The sequence below is a fragment of the Pan troglodytes genome, chromosome 7, assembly GCF_028858775.2.
Source record: "Pan troglodytes isolate AG18354 chromosome 7, NHGRI_mPanTro3-v2.0_pri, whole genome shotgun sequence".
Classification (NCBI taxonomy): Eukaryota; Metazoa; Chordata; class Mammalia; order Primates; family Hominidae; genus Pan; species Pan troglodytes.
This window is the reverse complement of record NC_072405.2, coordinates 45,205,620-45,233,200: the sequence shown is the minus strand read 5'-3', so window position 1 is coordinate 45,233,200 and position 27,581 is coordinate 45,205,620. Positions and strand designations below refer to the sequence as shown.

Genomic DNA, 27,581 nt, shown 5'->3' with positions numbered 1-27,581 from the left:
TGCCAATCATACATCTGATAAGGGACTATGTATTTAGAATATATAAAGATCTTATACAACTCAATAGTAGAAAGACAATAATCAAATTTAAAAATAGGATCTAAGTAGATATTTCTTCAAAGAAGATATGTAAATGGTCAATGAGCTCCTCATGAAAAAATGCCATTTAGGAAAATTTAGATCAAAACCATAATGAGATACCACTTTACAACCATTAGGATGACCATTATTTTTATAAATGAAAAGTAAGCGTAGGTGAGAATGTAGAAAAACTGGAACCTTTCTGCATTTCTGGTGGGAATATAAAATGGTGTAGCTGCCGTGGACAATGGTGTGGTGATTCTGCAAATAATGAAACATAGAATTTGCATTTGATTTAGCAATTCTACTTCTGGGTGTATACATAAAAAAAATGGAAAGCAGGAACTTGAACAGATATTTGTGCCCCAATGTGCATAGCAGCATTATATACAATATGTAAAGGGTGGAAACCACTCAAATGTCCATCAATAGATAAATGTATAACAAAATGAGGTATAGATCTATATGACAGAATATTATTCAGCAAGAAAAATACAACAGAATAATATTCAGCAAGAAAAAGAAATGAGGTTTTTGATGGGTTTGTTTGTTTGTTTGTTTGTTTGTTTTGAGACAGTCTTGCTCTGTCACCCAGGCTGGAGTGCAGTGGCCTGATCTTGGCTCACCGCCAACCTGCACCTCCTGGGTTCAAGAGATTCTCCTGCCTCAGCCTCCCAAGTAGCTGGGATTACAGGCACACACCACCACACCCAGCTAATTTTTGTATTTTTAGTACAGACGGGGTTTCACCATGTTGGCCAGGCTGGTCTCAAACTCCTAACCTCAAGTGATCGGCCCACCTCAGCCTCCCAAAGTGCTGGGATTACAGGCATGAGCCACTGTGCCCAGCTGAAATGAGGTATTGATACATGCTACAGCATGGCTGAATAAAAGGAGCCAGACACAACAAGCCACAAACTATAGGATCCTTTTTTGTTTTTTGTTTTGTTTTTTTGTGTGTGTGAAATGACCAGAATAGGTAAATCTACAGTGACAGAAAGTAGACTAGTGGTTTCCAGGGCTGTGGGTTGAGGAGAAGGAGGAGTGACTTCTATTGGGTATGGGGTTTCTTTTTGAGGTGAGGAAAATGTTCTAAAATTGATTGTAGTGATGACTACACAACTCTATTTGTATAAAGAAACTCATTGAATTGTACACTGTAAATGGATATATATTTATTTCATGGTATTTGAAATATATCTGAATAAAGATGTTATAAAGAGAGGACACAGCCTGATCTCTGAGAAAGAACCCAGTTCTCCACCCCCCTCCCCCACACATATATACAGTGCTTCAGGTTGATAAGGGGTGACCAGGCCAGGAAAATGTGATATTTGTCTGACGTGCAAGGAGAAAAATGAGAGAGATGCTTCCCTTTTCATATGGATTCTCAGTGGGGTGCTCTTGAAACCATGTCTAGCAACAATGCAAGAGGACTGCAGAAGAAGAAACACGACAGTGTCTGTAATGTGAGAGAGAAACACACTGAGGGGAGAAATGTGGAGAGAAACCCACTGAGGTTCCCATGTCCTGACACACAAATGCATATAAAGGAGGAGAGTTTAAAATCCCAAACAGCAGAGAGACTAAAATGACGTTAGGCCAATGAAGGTGCCACAAACACACCAAGTGGAATGGATCCTCTTCAGTAATGGTGCTGGGGAAACTGGATATCCATATGCAGAAGAATGAAACTAGGCCCCTTTCTTTCACCCCATATAAAAATTAGCTCGAAATGGGTTAAAGACTTAAATGGAACACCCAAAACTACAAAACTGCTAGAAGAAAATAGTGGTTCAAGATTTTAAACTCGGTAAACATTTCATTGCTAAGACTTCAAAAGCACAGGGAACAAAACCAAAAATAGACAAATGGTGCTATATTAAACCAAAACCTGCACAGCAAAGAAAACAATCAACAGACGGAAGAGACATCTGTAGAATGGGAGAAAATATTTGCAAACCATTCATCTGACATGCGACTAATATCCAGAATATACAAGGAACTCGATGGCAAAAAATATATAATCTGAGTAAAATAGGAAAAAGCTCTGAATAAACATTTTGCAAAAGACATACACATGGTATATAAGTATGTTTAACATCATTAATTATCAGAGAAATGCAAATCAAAACTACAATGAGCTATCATTTTACTCCAGTTACAATGACTATTATGAAAAAGACAAAAAACAAAACAAAACAATAGATGCTGACAAGGATGTGGAGAACAGGGAACTCATACGCTGTTGGTAGAAACATGAATTAGTATAGCTGCTATGGAAAGCTGTATGGGAATTCATCAAAAAACTAAAAGCGGATCTACCATATGATCCAGCAATTCCACTACTGTGTATCTATAAAAATAATCAGTGTATCAAAAAGATATCTGCACTTCCATGTTTATTGTAGGACTATACACAATAGCTAAGTTATGGAAGCAACCTAAATGTCCATCAAAAGATAAATAGATGAAGAAAATGTGATACGTATAAACAATGAAATACTATGCAGTCATTAAAAAGGATGAAATCCTGTCATTAGCAGCAACATGAATGAGACTGGAGGACATTAGGTTCACCGCATGTTCACCCACACATGGGAGCTAAAAAACAATTGAGCTCATGGAAGTAGAGACTCGACTTGTGGTTATTAAAGGATGAGAAGGGGAGAGGGAGGGGAAGATGCAGAGAGATTGGTTAAAGAATGCAATGTTACAGCTGGACAGGAGGAATAATTTCTAGTGTCCTTCATCATTAAATATAATTTATTGTATATTTTCAAAAGACTAAAAGGGAGGATTTTGAATGTTCACAACACAAAAATGACAAAAGTTTGAGGTGATGGATGGATATGCTAATTACCCTGATTTGATCATTATACATTGTATATCTATATCAAAATATCACTCTATTTCAAAAATATATGCAATTATTACATGTGAACTAAAAGTAACAGAAAAAAATTTTTAAAAGGAATGAAAAGACAAGGACTACTGAAAAGAGTTTTGCAGACTTCAAGTCTAGGAGAATGGATTTCAGTAACAAGTGATAGAGCCTGACGCAAAGCCAGGAGGAGCAGATTCATTGGTTGTTGATGCAGAGGTGACAGAAGGTAACAATTACAGACCAAAGTTAATGAGGAACCTCAGGAGAAATCAGTGAAGACTTGCGGTTCACTGCAAGAACACTCATCATGCTAAGCCAGCTTACTCTTGCATTTAAATAGCATTCTGAGAAGAAGGAGAGAACAAGAACCTTAGGGATGAAAATAGACCTGATAGAAAACTCATATTTTGAATTGACTAAGGTTAAATTCTGAAACACTGGGGTTTTACTCATAGAGTCTGAATGTACCTGGACAAGGCTAAGTTTTTTTTTTTGTTTTTTTGTTCTTTTCGCTCTGTCGCCCAGGCTGGAGTGCAGTGGTATGATCTTGGCTTACTGCAACCTCCGCCTTCCAGGTTCAAGCAATTCTCTGCCTCAGCCTCCCAAGCAGCTGGGATCACAGGCACATGCTGCCACGCCCAGCTAATTTTTGTATTTTTAGTAGAGATGAGGTTTCACCATGTTGGCCAGGCTGGTCTTGAATTCCTGACCTCATGATCCACCCCCCTTGGCCTCCCAAAATGCTGGGATTACAGGTGTGAGCCACTGTGCCCGGCTGAGGCTAAATTTTAAACCAGAAGGGACTAAGTGATTATGAATGCTTGAGATTAATTTTTCCTTTTCTGCCATTAGGTGGAAAGGGGTGTTGGTAAACTGCTGAGTTCAGTTAGAGAAAATAGAGAGAATTACATTCCCTCGGCACCATGTCAGGATGAGTAAACTTTAAACTTCTTGCTATCCATTAAGGAAACAGAGTACTCAAGGTATGGTCATGAGGTAGCATGCTCGTGGCCAACCAAGTGGTCACATACAGGCTGAATTTTCAGTCTGAAGTTGTGAAAAACTGTGAAATCATGAAAAAGCAATGGGCTGAAAGTCAGCATGCCTGGAATTGAGTTTGGTGATGCTGCTAACTGGCTATGTGACTTTGGACAAAGCGACTGGATCTCATAAAATGCATTTGCCTGCCTTTAAAGGAACTGAATTAGATAACTAGTTAGGTTTCTTCCAGCTCTAAAACACTGATTCTCACCTCTCGTGTGGTCAGTGAGGAAATGTCTGCCACTTCCTGGCCAAGTTCAAATGGACATTGCCTTTTAAGAGATGGAACCCTCTTCTCTTTCCTCAGGCAGCTCCCTAGAGGCTGGGCTAAGGACAGCCAGAAATAAAGTGCAATTACCTGTGATGTGCTGCCGGCTTCTGCTTTTGCAGCCACAGTTTGTAATTAGCTCAGGAATAAACACATCATCGTGACAGACTGAACAGTAAAACAAGGCTCTGGACAATGAAAGAAAACTAAGAATGAATTATCTGAGTCTTAACGCAAAGGAGGCATGGTGCTGACTCAGTGGGCCTCCCATTAAGCTGTAGTTGCTTTAGTGCTTTTCCCCCATAAAATAATAAAAAGATTACCTTCTGACGTCCTTTGGAGTTTCAGCAATAAAGAACCCTAATGTGTTCTTACATATCCTCACTTGTGGAGGTGGATTTAGTATCAGACCACTGGAAACAAAAAATAAACACATGGTAATGTTTCCCTCTGATTTCAGTGGCAACAGTTGGTGCCTCTTTCTGTTATGATCAATGGATTCTCTAAGTTGCTAATTTAATCGTATTCAACCTCCTCTTACTGCCAAACACAGTGGAGAATGTGAATTTGACATTTTTAATTCTTTGTTTGATTGGGGCTGACTATGCAGAGGGGAGCCAGGGAACAACTTGATCAGTGAGCTGAACACACAGTGGACCTGCGGCAAAGCCTCTCCCGGATTCTGTCATGCATCTGAGATGGTCCGACCAACTCAGGTGCACAACATCTTGCTGATTTAAGCTATCAAATGACAAATATGCCGAGACCACACAATTGCCAGGCTTAGCGTCATACTAGTAGTGCTCATCTTTAGGCCACTTGCCATTTAAAGTTAACATTTAATTAACCAGCTGGATTCAAAAGTTTCTTCTATTCACCTATGCAGTTTTTGAGGTTGTGCATTTCTTTTGACTTCAGTTTTGCTTATTTTGATTGCCAGATTTTTGACAGCATGTGAATTATTTCTATTGTTATCTTACTTGAACCTTTTGATTTTCTATTTTCTTGTGGTTTATGTGTTTGAGAATATTGTATTATAATTTTCTGTCCATGATACTCTTTGATGCAGTACTCTGCTGTGGCTTTTCAAATTACCCACATTTCTCCCTGTTTATCAAGATCTCCTGCCTTTATTTCCTTCAATTCAGATGTCTATGGTGAGGTCCTATAACCCTATAATTCCCCTCACTTATTTTTTGCAGAACGGAAGTTCTTCTTTCCTCCTTTAAAAATCATCCCTCCTCTTGTATTCACATCGAAATGAGGTGAAGTTTTAATTCTGGCAAAGCTTATTCTGTTGCTGGGATACTCACACCTTTCAAGTGTTAGAGAACCCTCACAAAAATAAATGAGCTTGCACAGCCAAAGTTCTTCAGCCTTATGCCAAGAATAGACCCAGGCTGTATAGCTGTGTTCAGGTAGATTACTACCTCAGACAATGGATGGCCTTTTCTGAGTATTTACTGACTTACATTAATGGGTGAAATAATTGGTTTTAAATTTGGAAGGAAAAGAAAATACAACTGTGGCCCCTTAAATATTATTGGCTGATGCTCACTAATTAGCATGCTTATTTGTGTCTTACATAGACTTTTTTTTTTTTTTTTTTTTTTTTTTTGAGACGGAGTTTCACTCTTGTTGCCCAGGTTGGAGTGCAATGGCACAATCTTGGCTCACTGCAACCTCTGCCTTCCAGGTTCAGATGATTCTCCTGCCTCAGCCTCCCGAGTAGCTGGGATTGCAGGTGTGCACCACCATGCATAGCTAATTTTTTGTATTTTTAGTAGAGACGGAGTTTCACCATGTTCGACAGGCTGATCTCAAACCCCTGACCTCAGGTGATCCACCTGCTTCGGCCTCCCAAACTGCTGAGATTACAGGCATGAGCCACTGCGCCTGGCCGCTCCTTTCGTTTTTTTTAAAGGAGAAAGGTTTCTCTGAACTCATATTAAATATCTAGCTATGAAGATACTGTCACAATAAAACATATATTTGACTGTATTTGAGAAAAGAGGTGAGCCTCTCTTAAGGATTTTCCTAACATGGTGTTATTAGTTGATTCACTCTTTATGATTTGGCTGGTTGCTCTATCAGAGAATGTTTGTCCCTGGAACAAAATCATTACAGTAAGTGACTGGGGTCAGATCCAGCTTCATCTGTTAGCAGGTGACAAATAATTCCCTAAGAAAAATTCTTATAATTCTCCAAGCATTTTGCAAGTTGTAGGATCTCTTCAAGCTTGCCAGTTAGAAGAGGAATTAAAAAGTGAGAAAAGATAGGCTTTTTCCCCAGAATTTCAATATATTTGCTTAAAGTACAACTATTTAAACATGCAGTCTTCCTTCTACCAATAATGGCAGCAGTGAATTTACTACAGGGTGGCTACAGAAGCACAGCCTTGGAGCCAGAGGACCTGAGTTCAGATCCTGGCTCTGCCACTTGGGTGTTGAGTGAGGTTGGGAAAATCATTTAACTTTCTGGGGTTCAGCTTCCTCCTCTGTAAAATGAGACTAGTAATAATAGTACCTATCTCACAGCACTGTTGTGAGGATTATTCAAGAGTTAACATATGTAACAGGTCTATAGCAGTGTTGGTCACAAAGTATCAATCATGTAAGGGAATGTTCTTATCAATACATTTGCCAAATCACAACTTAATCCTTTTGATTCACCAGACTTCCCAGTGAGAAGGCAAAGTTAAATCTCTGTTTCCATAGATCCCCCCTTCATTGAGGTACATGTGTGTTAGGTAGTAAACAGGGCCTCTTAAATCTACGTGAGATTAGTTGCTAAATAAATATTCATGTTTCTGGTCTGTGATGTCCTAACCGTCATCTTAATAAAGTTTACAGAAATCTAGAATGTTAAAGGTGGAAAGGATCTTAAGGGCATGTGGTTGTAGTTTCCAGATTCCAGTGAATAAACCAATTATATCACGGAGACTTGAGAAAGAATTCTCAGGCTCACCCTTGAAGATTTGGTTCTGCAGTCAAAAGTAGGGTTTTGGAATCTATAAGTCTTTAAAACTTATGCAAACAGGCTGGGCACAGTAGCTTACTCCTGTAATCCCAGCACTTTGGGAAGCCGAGGTGGGTGGATCACCTGAGGTCAGGAGTTTGAGAGCACCAACATGGTGAAATCCTGTCTCTACTAAAAATACAAAAATTAACCGGGCGTGGTACACACACCGGTAATCTCAGCTACTCGGGAGGCTGAGGCAGGAGAATTACTTGAACCTGGGAGGTGGAGGTTGCAGTGAGCCGAAATTGTGCCATTGCACTCCAGCCTGGGCAAAAAGAGTGAAACTCCGTCTCAAAAACAAAAACAAAATAAACTTATGCAAATAATTCTGACATATAAGCCAGGTGATTGAAAGACAAACTTGTTACTAAAACTTGATAAAATTTTGGGCCAGTCTGAAACCCGAACTACCTGGCTTATGATTCCAAGTCTACCCATTTTACTATGACCTGTTTCTAGTAGGAGGCTCATTTATGCAGATGTTTACATTCAGAGGTTTTGATTGTGAGATTTTTCTTGAGCACAAAAGGATTTTTAAACAGAACTTAGGCAGCCAGACAATACTACTTGTTATTCTCTTCTTAATGACTTACTGACGTCTTCTACCCAGATGCTTTCTATATCCTGTCAACTCAGACAGGTCTTTGATGCTTTCCCAACTTTTCACATATAATAATTCCTTTATAGCCCATCTGATATAATTGAAAATTATTGCATTTTGAATGTTTTCCTATAATTTTACAATTTCTGGTAATGTCAATTTTAGAAAAGGAAGGTGTGTGAGAGATTCTTTAACTCTATATCCTCATTCTACAAATGATGAATCCTTATCCACGGCCACAGGGCCAGCAAATCAGTCAGGATCAGAATCTAGTCTGTTAATTCCTATTTAGCACAAGTTAATTTTTCACTAAAAAGTACACATGAGCCAACACACAGTCTTTCTTGCCCTCATCCCATTTAAGCCCCACCTCTTTTCTTTTTTTTTACAGATCTTTTTCTCTATATTATAGTATCTATTTGTCTTTCTTTTCCACCTTTTCTTCCGTTTATGTTTATGTATATTTCATTTGCTCTGAATTTTATTTTGCATTATGTGATAACTTCTCTTACTTTCATATTTATTCACTTATGGGTTTTTGGGAAATGCTGATGTCTGGTGATGATAGGTCTCCTTTATCAACTCTATCAACAAAAGCCTTTGTCCAGTCGGCTGGTCAGATTCCCATTTTGCCATAGTTTGTCCTTTACTTTTTTTAAAATTATTTTTTGGAGACAGAGTCTTGCTCTGTCACCTAGGCTGAAGTGCAGTGGTGTGAACTCAGCTCACTGCAGCCTCACTGCCTCCCAGGTTCAAGCAATTCTCGTGCGTCAGCCTCCCAAGTAGCTGGGATTACAGGCCCAGGTGCACGACCATGTCCTGCTAATTTTTGTATTTTTAGTAGAGACAGGGTTTCACCATGTTGGCCAGGCTGCTCTCGAACTCCTGGCCTTAAGTGATCCACCTGCCTCAAACTCTCAAAGTGCTGGCATTACAGGCATGAGCCACCATGCCCAGCATTGTTCTTTACTTTGCATGGCCAGTGTTTGTGGGAACATTTTTATCACAAATAATTCAATTTTGTGGTATTATTTCATGGTCAAGATCTGGTAATATTATTAAGAGAAACAGATTTGAGAAGGTGACCATTTCTTCTCCTCTCTGCTCCTGAGAGAGAGATGGGGCAGGGTCCGAGGAACAAAAGAGAAGTGTTTGCCCAAGAGGGTCACCACCCTAACCTGAACCATCAGAGACAGCACAGCAGAGGAGCCAGAGAGCCCCAGAGGCTGCCTCTCAGCCAATCCACCAAAGGGAAAAAGCTTAGTTATAGCTGCATCTTTGGAAAAATTCTTAATCACAAAGATTCTCCAGAAAAAAAAAAAAAAACAACTGAAGAGATGAGCAGACTTATTGGTACCAGAAACCATCCGTAAAGAGGGACTTGTATTCGATGGCTATCAACAGGAGGTGCATCTTCAGAAAGCAGAGCCTGGGAAGGAAGATGAGGAGTCAAAAGGAGAGCAAGCGGTCAGTGACAACAAAATAACTAACACTCTGTGCCCTGTGCCTAGGAGGAAACCAACATCTTAGAGGAAAGAACTCCCAATGTGGAATGATCCCCTGTAAGTGAATCCATCTAAAGTAACCAACAGCCACTGCGCCAACTGGGACAGAGATGAAATTGCCCCATCCCAACTGTAAACTTCTAAGTTTCAGGGACCCTGGGCTGTCCCTTCTTAGATCTTCAGTTTCTAATGAAGCCTGGCCTATAGTGGGCCCTCAGTGAACATTGTTGAAAGAATGTTGTTGTCTGAAGAATGAGGGAAGTATTTCACTTCACTTACCGGGCAACTTCAGGAAAGCTCATTCCAGCAAAGTCATCAGAGAGACGTTGGGTCAGAATTTTGTTTTTCATGCTATTCAAGAAGTGTTTCTTCCAGGTCTGTTTAGGCATAACCTGGAATACATAATCATGCCACACGAAGCAAAACGACAAGGAATGTAGAATGTTAGAATTCACATTGCATATTCTGCTAAGCACAAACGAGTCTTCATTGCATGTAAGTCATAAAAAGGAGATTTATCTTAGTGCTTAACTAGAGAAATGTTAAAGGAATAACTGAAAAGCTAACTCCATCTCAACTATTTTCACCAGAGTTCAGGATGAGGCAGACACATCATTACTTATTTTCTTGCAGATGGCGTTCAAGTTTCCTTGCTGGCAGTGAGAATTCTCCATCGCCCAGTCCTGATTTCAGCTTTTGAGTTAGTAAGAATCAGATGGGAAAGTTAATGTGGAATCTAAATTATCTCTCTCTGGATATGACTACTCAAGATTGGTTTAAAATATTTTAGTTTTCTACTAACCATATATCTCAAAGAAGAAAATATTCATAGCTTCTGTCCAGCATCAGAACCCTTCATAAGTTCAAATGAACTTGAAGGGCCATCCTGATGCATGGAAGAGAGAATGGAGAAATCAAGGCAAACAGTAGGTTTCCAGAGAAATGGGAGATGTGAAAGGAGAAAGATATCTCAAAATGGCTAAATGCACCCAACCCAACAGAAAGGCTGTTAGGAACTCGTGGCTGACGTTTGTGTAGGACCCTCTCCTCATCCTTCTCCACCTACTGCCATGAGAATCACCACCACACTGTTCTGATATGGCAAGACAGTCTTCTTAAAACCCAGAATCTCAGATGAAAATCTTGAATTTCTAAACGTTTAGGAGCACTGTTGCTATGGAGAGTTATGGCTGGTTCAGAAATTATCTTCAGATGGTCATGATGCAGTTTGGAAAAAAAGCAAAACAAAAACAAACACATAGACAAACAATTCTGCCCTACTAAAAAGGACAGACTATTTCAGGCATTCCAGTGCCTGCTTCCACCAACAAGATTCAGCTGAATGAATCTTTTCCCTTTTCCCACTTTCTTAAAGTCCTCTCATGAGGCAGGCTCTGATTATTAGGTGGTTCATACCACTAATTTCCAATAACTAAATAAATTGGCTTAGTGCTTCTAATCTAAATGTTTCAATGTTTGAAAGAAGGTAAAAAATGATAGCGTGGGGATGGAGAAGAGTTCCTGAGATAGATTTAAAAAGATCAGAAAGGAAAACAGGAGGATTTTGGATAGAAGAATCTGGGTGCTCAAGTAAGCCAGTTGGGTCAGATCTAATGTAAATTTAAGTTTGAGGCCATGTTCTGAACCCAGGACCAACTGGAAATGTTCTTTGAGCTACAATTTCTCACAATATGATCAATATAATTAAAACACATGGCATTGACTCAAGGCCTTTTAATCTGAGTTCTCAGAAATTTTACAAATATTAACTCAATACTTGGAAAAAGCCAGTTATGAGATTAATAACTTTAATTTTATAGATAGAGAAATTGACAGTCAGGGAAAGTAAGGGCCTACTCTGAGAGAAATCAGTCATAAAACTCTGGAGTCCCAGCCATTAAACCAAAGTCGATAGTTTGTTATAGAATTGAAAGCACCAAAGAATAATGCAGCTTTCACATATTTTGCCTGATGCTGTTCAGTGAGGATTCCTGAAAGTAGGTTTCAGACTTCACTCAAAAAACATTATGGAGACCATAAATATCTCTCAATTCCTGTAAGCTAAAATCCATCTTGTATAAATAATGACAGGTGATCATCCTCAGTGGGGAGGTTACAACTCTAGATCTTATTTTTATTTTATTTATTGGTTTTTTTGAGACAGAGTCTCACTCTGTTGCCGAGGCTGGAGTGGAGTGGCGTGATCTCAGCTCACTGCAACCCCCACCTCCTGGGTTCAAGCAACTCCCCTGCCTCAGCCTCCCCAGTTGCTGGGGCTACAGGCTCATGCCACCATGCCTGGCTAATTTTTTTTTATATTTTTACTAGAGACAGGGTTTCACTACGTTGGCAAGGTTGGTCTCAAACTCCTGAGCTCGAGTGACCCACCAACCTTAGCCTCACAAAGTGTTGGGATTACAGGTGTGAGCCACCACACCTGGCCACAACTCTTTAAATAAGAAAAATACAAGAGGATGGTTTTACATGCCTATCTTCTATAGTTTCATGAAGGAGAATAAGTCTTCATATAGAGTTCACATTCCATTTATTTCCATTTACTTTCTCCAGCCATGGAGATTGAAATCACAATAATCACAACAAATATTGAAGTTCTCTGCCACTTTCTAAATATACAACACAATGACAGTGTCCTTATCAACCATTTTCTAGGCTGCATACAGTGACCACTACATGAAAGTAAAAGCTTGTGTGTTGTAGCTGCATGAAGGCTCATTCCCTCCACCCTGACTGCCATTTCTTTTCACCTGTATATTACATCTCTTTACATTCACAGAAGGAATTACAGAAGCATTCCGTTTGTTGCAGTTAGGATATAGCTGGCCAGCGCACCTCTTACTTCTTTTGCTTTTCGTTAAATAGCACCAGGGAAGAAACAGAAAAAGATGCAAACATTTGTACTGAACACAGAAAAAAGAGAACAGAGGAAAGAGCGAGCAAAGAGAGGTCAAGAGGGAAGTCACGTGTATGAAAGGCAAGCAGGGACTCAGAATTAAATGGAAAGTAAGGTCATTCTCTGCAAGCACTTTAGAAAAGGAAGCCCAGGTCCAGCCAAGGGCTAGCACACCTTGCCTGGAGCATTTCATGGAAATGATATTTGGAAGACCACCTTTTGTGCTACAAAAATTTATCCCAAGAGTCACTTTTAGCCCCTTACTTTGTCTCAGACAAAAATATCAAAAATCTTGATGTGAGACATTGTGTGGAAATAACACCAGAGGCATGCAGCATTGTGGTAACAACACTGTGGACCAGACAGTTCTAGCTCTGCGGCTCACTAACTTACTGTATGATCAAGTTAGTTAGCTTCACCAATTCACTGCTGGGATACTAACTTAACATATTATTGAAGGGAAACACAAGACAGTAGGCACTCATCATGTGGTTACTGTTATTATTCCTGCATGGAATGCTCCCTAAAACAACCTGGAAAAATTAGATTTTAATTACTATTTGTATCATTTCTATTTGATGAATATAATTATTATACCAATTATTATTTTGGATTTAATTTATATTGAAATATATGAATCCTTCATTAATAATATAACCTTTATTTATATTTTCACTTTCAATAACTCAATGCTTCTACTTTGATGAATGTACTTTGATTTAAAACATCCTGGACTGTAGGTAGGAAGCAGAGTTATATTTTTTCTGTTTTGTAGATAAATATTCTTAGGCAGGAATAAAATAAATGATTTCTTCAAGGTCAGTGTGGTACCTGGGACTTTTAAATTCAGATCTTCTAATCCCTTCCCAGCTCAAGCAGAAGTCATATCTCATTTCTTGGGGCCGTGATGCTTTTCTCAAATTTTTTTCCTATTTCTGATCTTAATATGTAGGACATGGGGACAGAGCCAAGAATCAACATTAATTTACAAGGTTACCTTTATGTTTTGCTCCACAAATAGAGATGTTAGGAAGGTACACAAGCCTGGCACCAAACAGCCTTGGGCGATAAATCCAAGCTTTAATTCAGCAAAGCAGATGATGTTGTCTCCGGTGTCCCAGTTCCAGCTGGGAATCTTTGGCAGATAAACCTGTTCCATAGTACAAAGCAGGTCAAACATTAGGAATAAACACACTTCAAGAAAGCTCTTGAGGATGGATGTCTTTCTTTTTTTAAATTTACTTGAAATCATATATTCTTCATTTTTGCACATAAAAGTGGTGCCCAGGTCAATGAAAATGATAAGAACAAATTCAGCATTTGAAAGTGGTTAGTGGTCAATGGCTCTCATTTTTTGAAACAAAAATAGCTAGAGTTGCAAAATCAGGTCAAATGGCTTAAACTTCTAATTCTGCCCCCAATTTACATTGTTAAGTGATTATCCATCTTAATGAGACTCCAAATTTTACCTATGATTAGCAAAAACTTTTTATTTACACATCCCTTAGAAAATTAAAAAGTTCGTCTAGCTATATAGATAAAAGGAGGAGATGGAATATGCTAGAATGTTACTATACCTTGTTATGGGATTGCAGTATCTGTATGATGATTCTGGTGGTAGAATCATAGTTCTTGATAGAGAGCACCCTATATAAACCCCAAACACTCTCATTAGTCATGTGTCATAGCCAAAGGGCTTTGTAATATAATTTAATTCAGAGTTAAATTGATATGTAGGTAAGTGTAGAAAAACTTGGCATATAATAAAGTTTATTGTTGTGTTGTTTTCTAAAAATGTTTTTAGTAGCCTACTCAGAAGAGCATCATTGTTTTCATGACTTTGCCAACCAAATCTATGGAATGATTATCTCTTGGTGTTAGAAGACTGTGTTCTTCTGAGACCAATTCTTGAGGAGGAAATCAACAGTTTCATGTTTTAGCTTTCAAACCCAAACCTAATAATTACAGGTAAAAATAGAAATTTGATGGTAGTCTATGGCTTGAAATAGCTCATAGACTGTCTAATTCAACTTCCCCATTTTACAAATTAAGAAACTAAGATCTACAGATTTTCAGCTGTTTCTTGCTATATGTAATGTCACCTTCAGCTACCTGTGTTTATTTTACTCTGGAGATTGGAAGTTCATCTGGATTAGCCAAAATGCCATTGTCATCATAATCACAGTTATCATAAGTCACGTTCTTGCTAGAAGAGTTCACAGTTTAATGTAATAACACTGACTCTAGCCATCTTGAAAATACTTGCCGATGGTCAGGCCAGGCGCAGTGGCCCAGCCTGTAATCCCAGCACTTTGGGAGGCTGAGGTGGACAGATCACCTGAGCTCAGGAGTTCAAGACCAGCCTGACCAACATGGTAAAACCCCATCTCTACTAAAAATAAAAAATTAGTCTAGCGTGGTGGCACATGCCTGTAATCCCAGCTACTTGGAAGGTTGAGACAGAACTGCTTGCACCGGGGAGGTGGAAGTTGCAGTGAGCCTAGATCACGCCACTGCCCTCCAGCACAGGCAACAAGAGCAAAACTCCATCTCAAAAAAAAAAAAAAAAAAAAAAAAAAGAAAAGAAAAGAGAATACTTACCGATGGTCAAACAAAAAGCATGTCATACCGGACCATGCATAATCTTTCACCACAACTACTAGAGAAAAATCCCACTAAATAAAGTGCACTCATAGGGTTCATAAAATTGCATCTTTATTTTTGAGGAGAGGATAATAGTTATAATGGTTCTATCTGAACGATAATCAGTTATTTGTATGCTTGCTTCTTAAATTCAGATGGCTACTATAGATATGAAACTTCAGGGAATTATATGGAGAAGCACATTCACACTCAGGATGCTCTGTTTTCATCCTTTTGCATCCGTCTGCACAGTCTTGGGGAGCGGGCAAAAAGTAGGCAGAACCTTGGAATATGATGAACCTAGTGATATGATAGATGACATTTTCTCCTTTTTATGCTTATGTACTGGGCATTACTTTAAAAGAGATAGAAAAAAATAATCGTTATAGCATACAAAACACAGCTTCTTACCTCATAATGTTGGAAATATCTTCAGCATGGGAATCACTGCACAAAGGATTGGCTATAATCAGGCATGCCTCTGCAGATTCCACCTACCCTTCAAGATCGGACAGGAGCCATCTTGTTAATTACATGGGAAATGCTCTGGTCTTCCCCTTTCGGGTTTTCTAACAATTTTGTAATAAAATTGCTAACACAAAAGAGGACACACTTGGGGATGAGTTGTAATGAGGATGTCTTTACATCAGGATTGTTGTCCTGCAAATGCTGCAAAGGGCAAGGGTTGCAGCTGATGGGCTAGGACACAGGGTCTCTGACATAGGTAAAAGATTGCTTTCAAATGGGTAAAATAAGGCGTTATATTTTTCCTACCATCCATCACCATTATTTGATGCCTAGTGATAAGCCCTAAGACCTTTATAAGCAACCGTCTGTGTATTTACTTGTCTTTCAGGACAGTTAAAAACAGAGGAAATGGGAGTCTACTTGGCTCTAATAAGCAGTTATTCAATATTGGTGGAGTGTGAATTTCAAAGTTCTAGAAAATTACTGAAATGGCTCTTACAGTACTAAACTGCAGGAAAGAGAAATATTTTTCTGGGTCTGTCAATTCTTCATGTTTACTCTATAGATCTTGGCTTTAAACAGAAACTTTTCTGTTTGTTGATTCTCCGAGACTGAGAACATGACAGGAAGCTGCCTTTGATCTTAAGCCAAACCTGTCTAGAGGGTTGGCTGTTGCTCATTATTTTGCGTCACAACTTTAATGAGATTTCTACTATTTTCCTTTATGTTTTTCCTATTGGAAAGCATATCCATGCATTTAGGAGGAGAAGTTGATTAAAGCTGATGGACTCAGAGATCTGCCTTCTGGTAAGAATTCTATTCGTGTGGTAAGATCAAACACACCTTGCTATCCATACCTTTTTCAGACCTCTTAGGCTGATAAAATAAAACTGATTTAGATAGAGAATTTTGCGAAATAAATAATTTAAATATAAGTGTTGGCAAACAGTGAGGTCTGCTTGACATTTCTGAAATCAGATTTGGAGGTCAATTACTACACCTCCTTTACAATTGTTTTTAAAGTTGAGGAAGTTATATTTTCCACCAATTAAAGAAGCTGAAATAATACCTTTTTTAAAAAGCAATATATCCTATTATTTTAATTGTTGCAACTAAGGAAAACTACAAGGAACAAAAACAACTATATCTTACCGCAACTCGCCTCAGATCCTCCCACTTCATTGCAGATCCAGAAATGAATGTTGTGTAGGCCAAGTAGCATTTAAATATGGTTTCAAGTTCCAAAGAAGGAGGGGTTCTGGACAAAAAAGAACGTGGCAGCAATGAGGGAAAAAAGATGATTGACTCTGGGTTTAGAGGTTTTTATAACTAATTTGGTGCATTTAGTAGAATCCCTCATAGTGATATGAAAAAATACAAATCAAGTTAATACTATTTTTTTAAAAATGTAATTACTAAGGATGAAGAAGTTCACTATTTAGTTTAAAAAACTGAGTTACTGAAACAGGCATAACATTTTAAATCAACTATGCATTTAATAAAATGGCTTTTAAATATAAGAAGCAAATATGAAAAAAATTAGAATGAGAAATGGATGAGTCTGCCACTGTTATGAGAGATTTTGACATATCTTTTTAAACTATTGATAGAGCAAGCAGAAAACAATCATCACGGATTTTGAACACACATGTTTAATATTTATAAATTCTGCAAAGAACATTTAGAGGAACTAATTTTTATAAAGAACACACAAATATTTATCAAACCGGTATTTTTCTTGACAGACAATGAAAGCCTCAACACATTACAAAAACATAGTTATTACATATAATGATCTTTGATCACAATACAATTAACTTAGAAGTTAACCAAAACACAAATAAAAATAGTTTTCAGATTTAGGAATAAAAAAATAGAGTGCTAAAAATATTATGAGCTTGGAAGAAATTGCAACAATTCTTTATCATTATTCTTAGAAATATGTTGAAAATATTAAATATATATGCTTTGAGATACAGCAAAAGCCATGCTTTAGGAATAATTTATAGCTTTGGAGATGTATTAGAATAGGATCAAGGAAATAAAAATAAAAGAAATGATGAAAACAAGAATAAGAAACAATGAAAAAGGAACAAAAAGATAAAACAGAGAAGATAAACCACACAAAAAGTCAGTTCTTTGAAAAATAACCTAGCATAATAGGCAAAAGTTTTGTAAAGTTAATGGAGAAAAAATAAAAGACAAAAATGATGCAAATATTGAACAAAGAAGATACAATACATATAGTCAAAGTAGAGATAAAAAATAACAAAAGTAGACAGCAAATAACTGAATGTCAACAGCTCTGAAAACTTAGCCAAAATGAACAAATTACTTAAAAGTGTATCTTACCAGAACTAACTCTAGAAGAAATAAAAAGCCTAAACTGTTAAAGAAATTGAAGCTGTGGTTTCATGCTCATGGGTAGGAAGAATCAATATCGTGAAAATGGCCATACTGACCAAGGTAATTTACAGATTCAATGCCATCCCCATCAAGCTACCAATGACTTTCTTCACAGAATTGGAAAAAACTACTTTAAAGTTCATATGGAACCAAAAAAGAGCCCACATCACGAAGTCAATCATGAGCCAAAAGAACAAAGCTGGAGGCATCACACTACCTGACTTCAAACTATACTACAAGGCTACAGTAACCAAAACAGCATGGTACTGGTACCAAAACAGAGATATAGATCAATGGAACAGAACAGAGCCCTCAGAAATAACGCTGCATATCTGCAACTATCTGATCTTTGACAAACCTGAGAAAAACAAGCAATGGAAAAAGGATTCCCTATTTAATAAATGGTGCTGGGAAAACTGGCTAGCAATATGTAGAAAGCTGAAACTGGATCCCTTCCTCACACATTATACAAAAAATCAATTCAAGATGGATTAAAGACTTAAACGTTAGACCTAAAACCATAAAAACCCTAGAAGAAAACCTAGGCATTACCATTCAGGACACAGGCATGGGCAAGGACTTCATGTCTAAAACACCAAAAGCAATGGCAACAAAAGACAAAATTGACAAATGGGATCTAATTAAACTAAAGAGCTTCTGCACAGCAAAAGAAACTACCATCAGAGTGAACAGGCAACCTACAAAATGGGAGAAAATTTTCGCAACCTACTCATCTGACAAAGGGCTAATATCCAGAATCTACAATGAACTCAAACAAATTTACAAGAAAAAAACAAACAACCCCATCAAAAAGTGGGCAAAGGACATGAACAGACACTTCTCAAAAGAAGACATTTATGCAGCCAAAAAACACATGAAAAAATGCTCACCATCACTGGCCATCAGAGAAATGCAAATCCAAACCACAATGAGATACCATTTCACACCAGTTAGAATGGCAATCATTAAAAAGTCAGGAAACAACAGGTGCTGGAGAGGATGTGGAGAAATAGGAACACTTTTACACTGTTGGTGGGACTGTAAACTAGTTCAACCATTGTGGAAGTCAGTGTGGCGATTCCTCAGGGATCTAGAACTAGAAATACCACTTGACCCAGCCATCCCATTACTGGGTATATACCCAAAGGAGTATAAATCATGCTGCTATAAAGACACATGCACACGTATGTTTATTGCGGCATTATTCACAATAGCAAAGACTTGGAACCAACCCAAATGTCCAACAATGACAGACTGGATTAAGAAAATGTGGCACATATACACCATGGAATACTATGCAGCCATAAAAAATGATGAGTTCATGTCCCTTGTAGGGACATGGATGAAATTGGAAATCATCATTCTCAGTAAACTATCGCAAGAACAAAAAACCAAATACTGCATATTCTCACTCATAGGTGGGAATTGAACAATGAGAACACATGGACACAGGAAGGGGAACATCACACTCTGGGGACTGTTGTGGGGTGGGGGGAGTGGGGAGGGATAGCACTGGGAGATATACCTAATGCTAGATGACGAGTTAGTGGGTGCAGCGCACCAGCATGGCACACGTATACATATGCAACTAACCTGCACATTGTGCACATGTACCCTAAAACTTAAAGTATAATAATAATAAATAAATTTAAAAAAGGAAAAAAATCTCTCAAAACACAACACACACACACACACACAAACACAAACCTACACACCCAAACACACACACACCCCCCTCAAATAAAATGTAGGAAACCACTAGTTCTACATGGTTTCACGTTTAACTTCTACCATACTTTAAAGCAACACATAATCTCATTTTTCTACAAAGCCTTTTAAAGACATTAAAAATAGGAAATACTTCCTAACCAATACTAAAAAAGACAAAATAATCACATTACCGAAAATACCCGTGAGATTCACATTAACAAATTAAAAAACAACACTTATATAATCACCTCAGACGCAGAGACAAATTGATAGAAATATTTCTTCAGAGTTAAGAAATACAACTCATAGTATATTAGAAATACAAGATAATATTTTTAACCCAACAAATATCTTTAAAATAAAAAAGATATCTTTAATGAAAAAATATTAAAGGTGCTTTTAAAAATGAGAAGTAAAGAAAAGATATCATCACTGCTCTTTTTCAACATTATATTTGATGTCTCAGCAATAATTATACTATTTCAGACAAATAGTTTATTTCCTTCTTTCTAATCCTTATGTGTACAATTTATGTTTTATTATAAATATTTATTTTATTTATAAAGATTTACAAATCTGGATTAATAAAGATTTATTTTATTTTATTACAAAGATAAAATAAAGATAAATTGTTTTAATGTAAATAATTATAAGTATAATTACACAAATATAAATAATATAAATATAATTATTTATATGGAAACCCCTAATATTACTACAGAAAAAAATAAAATTTATGTCGTTAGATATAAGACTAATATACAAAATTTAATTGTGTTTTTCCTGTACTAAGAACAAACAACTAGTAAACCCTACTGGAAGATATTACTTTTACTAATATCAGAAAATACCAAGTACCTAGAAACAAAAGTTAGTAAGCTCTCTACCTGGGAAATTATACCACATTATTCAGGGGTACTAAAGGAGAACTAAATAAATGAATAAACCCAGTATAGTAAAAGTTGGAAAGAGTTTGTAGCATAAAGCAGTCAATGCTGCATCTAAAGTTTCAATTAGATTCGCATTAAATTTCTGCAGTTTTTCATAATAAAATAATATACATGATAAAATAATTTTAAAATTTATATAAAATATAAAGGGCCAAGTAAAGCTTGTCAACTATAAAAAAATAAATAAAAGGTAAAAAGACTCGCTCTAGGGATAGATAGAATTAGTTATAAAGATTTAGTAATTAAAAGACTGTAGTATTAATGCAGTAATAGAAAATTATACAAATTGCCACTCTATAAACTTCATCGTTACTCTACAAAAAATTCTAAATGAATTAGAGACATAAATGACAAAAAAAATTTAAAATTATTGGTAGGAAATGTAGTTCAACATATTTTAAACAGTGGAATAGGGAAAAAGTTTCTAAACAAAAAACAATAAGTGCTTTAATATAATAGAAAATATTCAATATTTGACTATAATAACATTAAAAACTTTTAAGCATCAGAAGATATATAATATTTGGCAATAAGACAAATTATAAACTGAAAGAAGAAATTGCAGTTCCCACAACTGATGAAGAATTATTGCAAATAATATATTACACATTCCTAAAATTAAATAACAAAAATCACACAAAATAGTTAAGTAAAAAAATAAATAGGCAAAACACATGGATGAGTATGTCACGGAAAGAGAAAAGATGTGTGCCTAGTAAACATGGTGAAGGTCCACATCTGTAGAGCTAAAGGGCATAGAAATCAAAACCACAAGAAGGTTCCATTTTACATTGATTTCATTGCAAAGCTTAAAACATATAACCATACCAGTTGTTGGAAAGAATGTGTATGTATATATATGTGTGAAGTCTCTTACACATTCCTGATAGGCTTGCAAATGGTGCAATGACTTGGAAAAAATGATTAATGGCCTAAAAATGAACATTCACATTCTTGACACTATTAAGCACACACACGTACAAGCACAAATGCACACAAACATGCACACAGAAACACTATTTCATGTGTCCACCAGGAGCCATATACAAGCATGTTAACAACAAAACTATTTCCAATAGCAAAATATAGAAATAACACTAATCACACCAAAAGAAGAGTGGAACTGAGGGAAATGAATATCACTAACAAGAACAACCAATTAACTACAGCAACATTCAAAAATATGAAAGCATCTTACTAACATAATATAAACTGAATAAAGCCCCAAAGATTACATTGGTATGATATTCCTTCTATAAAGTTAAACATGTCTAAAGTAATATGCACATTTTAGATGTGAATATAGAGGTAATAAAACATAGGAGAAAGAAAGAATGGTAGTGATATTTAAAAAATTGACCATAGGTTGAAATATGGGGAGGATTATACAGTTAGATATAGATTATTGTCCTAAATTTGACCTTGGTGGTGAGTTCATGCATTGGTGCTTACAACATTATTAAAAAGAACTAGTAACATAAATAACCAAAATGTGCTTATGTGTAAACCAATTATGAATGTTATGACTAAGAATTAAAATAAATCTCATCCTGATTTTCTAACACTCAAAGAAGAAAACTAAATCTTAGTAGGAAATGTAGTTCAACATGTTTTAAACACTGGGATAGGGAAAGATTTTCTAAATAAAAAACAAGAAGTGATTTAATATAATAGAAAATATTCAATCTTTGTGATAATATTAAAAACTTTTAAGTATCAAAAACATGTAATATTCAGTAAAAAGACAAATTACAAACCTGAAGAAGAAATTTGCAATTCTCACAATTGATGAAGAATCATGTCATCCCTCTACTCAAAGTACTCCAACAATCAGAACTGACACAGAGAAAATTACCTTCCTTAAAGCCAAGTCTCTACAATGGTACAATGGGCTCAACACACCTTTATTATCAGGCCCACTATCAATTACAATATTTTCAAATACTCTGAAATTATCAGTCCTTATGAGTGAAACCTCCCCCTTTTCCTGAGAACACTTTGGATTCAGTATGTGATACATGACCATCAGCATATGTGGAAAAGTGAGAGCTCTGTTTATGTTTGCATACATACAATATTAACAGAGCTGAGAGCTTCTACTTTCAAGAATAATAAATTAGGCAACTTCAGCCAACTCCCTCCTGAGGATATATAAAAAAGGCTGGATGAAATATTAAACATGTCTCCTAAGAAGTCATCAGTGATATAAGCAGACAATGAAGAGTTATCAGGCCAAAACCTGAGAGAAATCAATAACTCATGAGTTGAGTCCAATTTTCTTCCCCTGAACGCATTTTACAATTCAGAAGCAGCAGCTACCAAACCGAGATAACATTTCGTGGTCACACAAGTCAAAGGACAAAAAAGTGCAGTTCCCCTGACATACAAAATGAAGGGTTTGATATCTTTTCCAAAATATAAACTGGCATAACAAAAGCATAGAAGCAAAGAAGAAGGGTAAAATTGAATAAACTAGCTTATAATTGGGCTGTCATCCTGAGTTTGTCACCTGGGAAGTACAGAGAGTTTCAAGCATTGAGCTTGGATTAGATGGTCCTGAGGCAGAAGTGCCCTGTTGTGTTTCAAAGAAGTAAAGAAATACACTCTCTGGAAGAAGATAACATCATCTGTCTAAGTTAACAGTGTTTCCATGTATAGTTGTGCAAAACAGGAATCAGTGCATAATGTAAGACAATAGGCACACACACAAGAAAGAAAGAAAACAAGACAGTGTATGTAACATCTAGCAGAAGCCACAGCCAGTAAAATCAAAGACGTGAGGCATTCAGTTATTGAAAACTAGCTACAGTATACTTATGCTTATTTTGTTGAAATACACAAAAGGTAAGGTAAAAATGCAAAAAATAAAAATAAAAACAGAACAGTTTGATAAAGAATCAAAAATAACTAATGGGTACTGGGGTTAATACCTGGGTGATGAAATCATCTGTACAACAAACCCTCATGACACAAGTTTACCTATATAACAAACCTGAACAGGTACCCCTGAAATGAAAATAAAAGTTACTTTTTTTTAAAAAAAGAATCAAATGTAAATTCTAGAACTGAATAATATAATAACTGAAATTGAAAACTTAATGGATGGGTTTATAAGTAGATTAAACACATAAAAAGAGCTAAGGTTCTGGAATCTAGGTCAAAACAAATTATCCAGAATGCAACACAGAGATATAAAAAGGGAAGAGAGAAATTCAAAAGAGAGGGTAAGAAATTCAGTTCATACGGCCTAGCGCAGTGGCTCACACCTGTAATCCCAGCACTTTGGGAGGCCAAGGTGGGCAGATTACTTGAGGTCAGGAGTTGGAGACCAGCCTGGCCAACATGGTGAAACCCCATCTCTACTAACAATACAAAAATTAGCCAGGCGTGGTGGTGGGCACTTATAATTCCAGCTACTTGGGAGGCTGAGGCAGGAGAATCACTTGAACCCGGGAGGCAGAGGTTGCAGTGAGCCAAGATCATGCCAGTGCACTCCAGCCTGGGTGACAGAGCAAGACCCTGTCTCAAAAAATAAAATAAAATAAAATAAATAATAAAAAATAAAAAAACTCAGGACATATAACTGGAACAATAAAAAATAAAAAGGCTAGCAGAGTTAACCTGTAATTAGAATCCCGGAAGAAAAGGAGAAACAAAAAGGTGACAAGCAACATTTGAAGAAATAATTATAATAACTGAGAATCCTCCAGAAATGATCAAAGACACCAATCCAGAGACTCAGGGAGATTTATGCATCCTAACTGTGGTAAATTAATAGAAATTCAAACCTATACACATCATAGGAAAATTATAACATACAACCATATTAAGTAAAATGTATGACCTTTGAAAAAGATAGCTCTTTCAACAAGGTAATTCAACAGACTTCTTAATAGCAACAACAGAAGTCAGAAGTAAGTGGAATAAAATTTCATGGTTCTTAAGTAAATAAACTGCCAGCTTGTAACTCTGTATCAGTGAAATTGTCCTTCAATGAAAAAAAAAAAAAGACATCTTTACACTTAAAAAAACAAACAACATCCAACAGAGTTAGTCACTGGTAGTTCTGCATTTAAGGAAAATTTAAAAGTTTTAGGGGTTGGGTACAATGTACATTATTCAGGAGACAGTTACACTAAAAGCCTAGACTTCTCCACTGCACCATGTTTCCATGTAACAAAACTGCACTTTTACTCCTTAAACTTACACCAAAATTTTTCTACTTTTTGGCATGAAGAAAATCATAACAATAGGAAGGAAGAGCAGAGGTGCAAGAAGAGATAAATAGAACAAAAGGTTAAATGTTAGGGTAAATTTAATGAAATTTGTCATAAAACTTAAAGTTGGTAGATTTTATAACATGAAATAAGCTTAATCCTGCATGTACCTGACAAAGGCTCGAATCACATATCACCTTATGCAAATAAAAAAGGTCTAACGATTCACCATAAAAATGGTCAAGACAAATGGATCATCATTTAATATGATGGAGTCCAGGTGGCTTATGGATCTGAAAAGATGCTTGGCCTCACTAGTAATGAGAAAAATGTTAATTAAAACCACAAGAAGTACCACTATCTTAATAAAGTACTACCCACAAGAATGGCTACGATTAAAAAGACTGCTGTTTCTAAGTGTTAGTTTGTTGAGTTACATTTCCAGTGTTAGTAGGATGTAGGGCACCAGGAACTCTCAGGGCTACTGGTAAGGTGCAGATTGTTCATATCATTTCGGACAACTGACAGTTCTACCTAAGAAAAATATTTAAACTTTATTACCTTACAATTATATTTTTGGGTACCAAGATACATATACAAAAATTTGCACAGCACCATTCTTTATAATAGCCAAAGTATAGGGGAGAAATGCCACCAATGGCTGAATGAATTAAGACAAATTCTGGTGTATTCATAGAATATTGTCTACACAGCAATAAAAATAAGTATTATACAACTATTTCCAGTTGCAATATGGATAAATCTAACAAACATAACATTGAGGTAAATAAATTTATATTCCATTTATACACATTTAAAAAAACAGGAAAAGGCAAATAATATTCTAAATAAACATAGAAGATAAGATAAAAAATAATAAGATATAATGTCCGAACTGTAGTTATTTCTAGGAACTAAAGATGGAGCTTCAACCGCAAAGGGTTGTGTTGGTGTGCTAGCTATGGAATATAGTAATCCATCCTTATCCGAAGGGGATACATTCCAAGACCCCCAAGGGATGCCTGAAACCACAGATAGTACCAAACCCTGTATATACAGTACCATTTTTCCTATATATACATACCTATAATAACATTTAATTTATAAATTGGTACAATAAGGCATTAACAATAAAAACAATGAAATAGAATAATTATAACAATATGCTGTAATAAAATGTATGTGTAAGCAGTCTCTCTTTCAAAATACCATATTGTACTGTACTCACTAAGTTTTAGATCACGACTGACCATATATAACTGAAATTGTGATAAGGAAAACTGCAGATAAGGAGGCACTACTTTATTTCTTGACTTGAGTGGTAGTTATATGGATGTTCACTTTATAATCACTTTAATTCTAAGTGATTTTTTGAATTATATTTTGGTATAAAAAAGGCTTAAACAGGGGCCGGGTGTGGTGGCTCACGCTTGCAATCCCAGTACTTTGGGAGGTAGAGGCGGGTGGATCACCTGAGGTCAGGAGTTCAAGACCAGCCCGGCCAACATGGTGATATTCTATCTGTACTAAAAATACAAAATTAGTTGGGTGTGGTGGTGCACGCCTGTAATCCCAGCTACTTGGGAGGCTGAGGCAGGAGAATCACTTGAATCTGGGAGGCGGAGGTTGCAGTGAACTGAGATCGCACCATTGCACTACAGCCTGGGCAATAAGAGCAAAACTCCTTCTCAAAAAAAAAAAAAAAAAAAAAAGGTTCGAACAAGGAGATTAATTATTTCCTTGCTATTTTAGACGTGAATAAACATTCTGGCATATTTTTTCTATAGTCCAATGACCCATTTGCAACTCTTAGAAATTTCTCACTCAACTTTTGTTCCTATTGTATTATTACATATTGGAGAAATTGGAAAATATTTATTGGCATTCATATGGTACCTCTATTATATATACTATATGATATAATATATATGATAAACATAAAATGAAACAATCACTGAGGATTGAAAATAAAATTTTGAGGAAATATACTGTTATCCTTATACACTTTTACTTGAATCTGCAATGAACAATATTTATTTGCCGCAATGATATAAACACTAATTGTGTAACTACAGATTTAAGATCATAATACCGAAACAATAGAAGTGATGCAGAGTGTTGAACAATTCTCATTTGCAAATCTGATGGTTAACAAATACCATCTATAACTGAGGAATCAAAAAGTGGTAAAATTTAGACTTAAAATTTGAAGAAATATTAAGTCTGAAAGAACTGAAAGCAGTTGTCTCTGAGCAGTAGGACTGGGGAAAGGGAAGGAGAGATAAATACTTCATGGTAAGTATTTTACTTTTGATGTGTAACTTACGGTCATGTACTGTTTGGCATTACTTTTAATGGCAAAACCACAATTACTTTTGCACCAATCTAATACTTTCTTGAATGGTACTTTCTTCTGAATGTGTACTCTGATCTGCCCCATCCCCTAACAATTGCTGAATTAGCTGCCCCCTCTGTTATGACAACACTCACATGCATGCCTCTCTTTATCCCTATGTTTTGATTTTCACATTTCAAGTACATGGAAGTATACATGATTTATTGTACCTTCTCATCTGAGAACTGATTTCTTCTGTCAAACCTAGAAAGTTCTCACCTTTTAAATTTTATTGTAAAAAATAGTACATATACAAAATGTATAAGACACATGCAGTCAGCATAAAGAATGACAAGGAAGTTGACCTTTATGCGCCCACTCATAAAACAAATTACTCAAGGAAAGAGGTATCACATTATCACTGCTCCTTGCTGTGTAGTCTCTAAGCCTAGTTATCTGGCTTTTGGTGGTTTTAAGAGCTGTGTAATATCTATTTGTGTATTCTTTTCTGCTTAATTTAGTCATAGTTTTTCTTGC

At 36.4% G+C, this 27,581-nt stretch overlaps 1 protein-coding gene across 2 annotated transcripts in view; it reads right to left on the bottom strand.

Annotated features, from left to right (window-relative positions):
- KCNU1 (potassium calcium-activated channel subfamily U member 1) overlaps positions 1–27,581 on the bottom strand; it is a 157,972-nt gene that overhangs the window by 91,917 nt on the left and 38,474 nt on the right. For both annotated transcript variants that reach the window (XM_016959328.4, XM_054656647.2), the window contains exons 11-18: positions 16,579–16,684; positions 15,370–15,452; positions 13,893–13,962; positions 13,313–13,465; positions 9,684–9,796; positions 9,257–9,328; positions 4,601–4,690; positions 4,368–4,465 (exon numbers count right to left, since the gene is read on the bottom strand). In XM_016959328.4, coding sequence (XP_016814817.2) covers positions 4,368–4,465; positions 4,601–4,690; positions 9,257–9,328; positions 9,684–9,796; positions 13,313–13,465; positions 13,893–13,962; positions 15,370–15,452; positions 16,579–16,684 — 785 coding nt within the window. The remainder of the gene's footprint in view (positions 1–4,367; positions 4,466–4,600; positions 4,691–9,256; positions 9,329–9,683; positions 9,797–13,312; positions 13,466–13,892; positions 13,963–15,369; positions 15,453–16,578; positions 16,685–27,581) is intronic.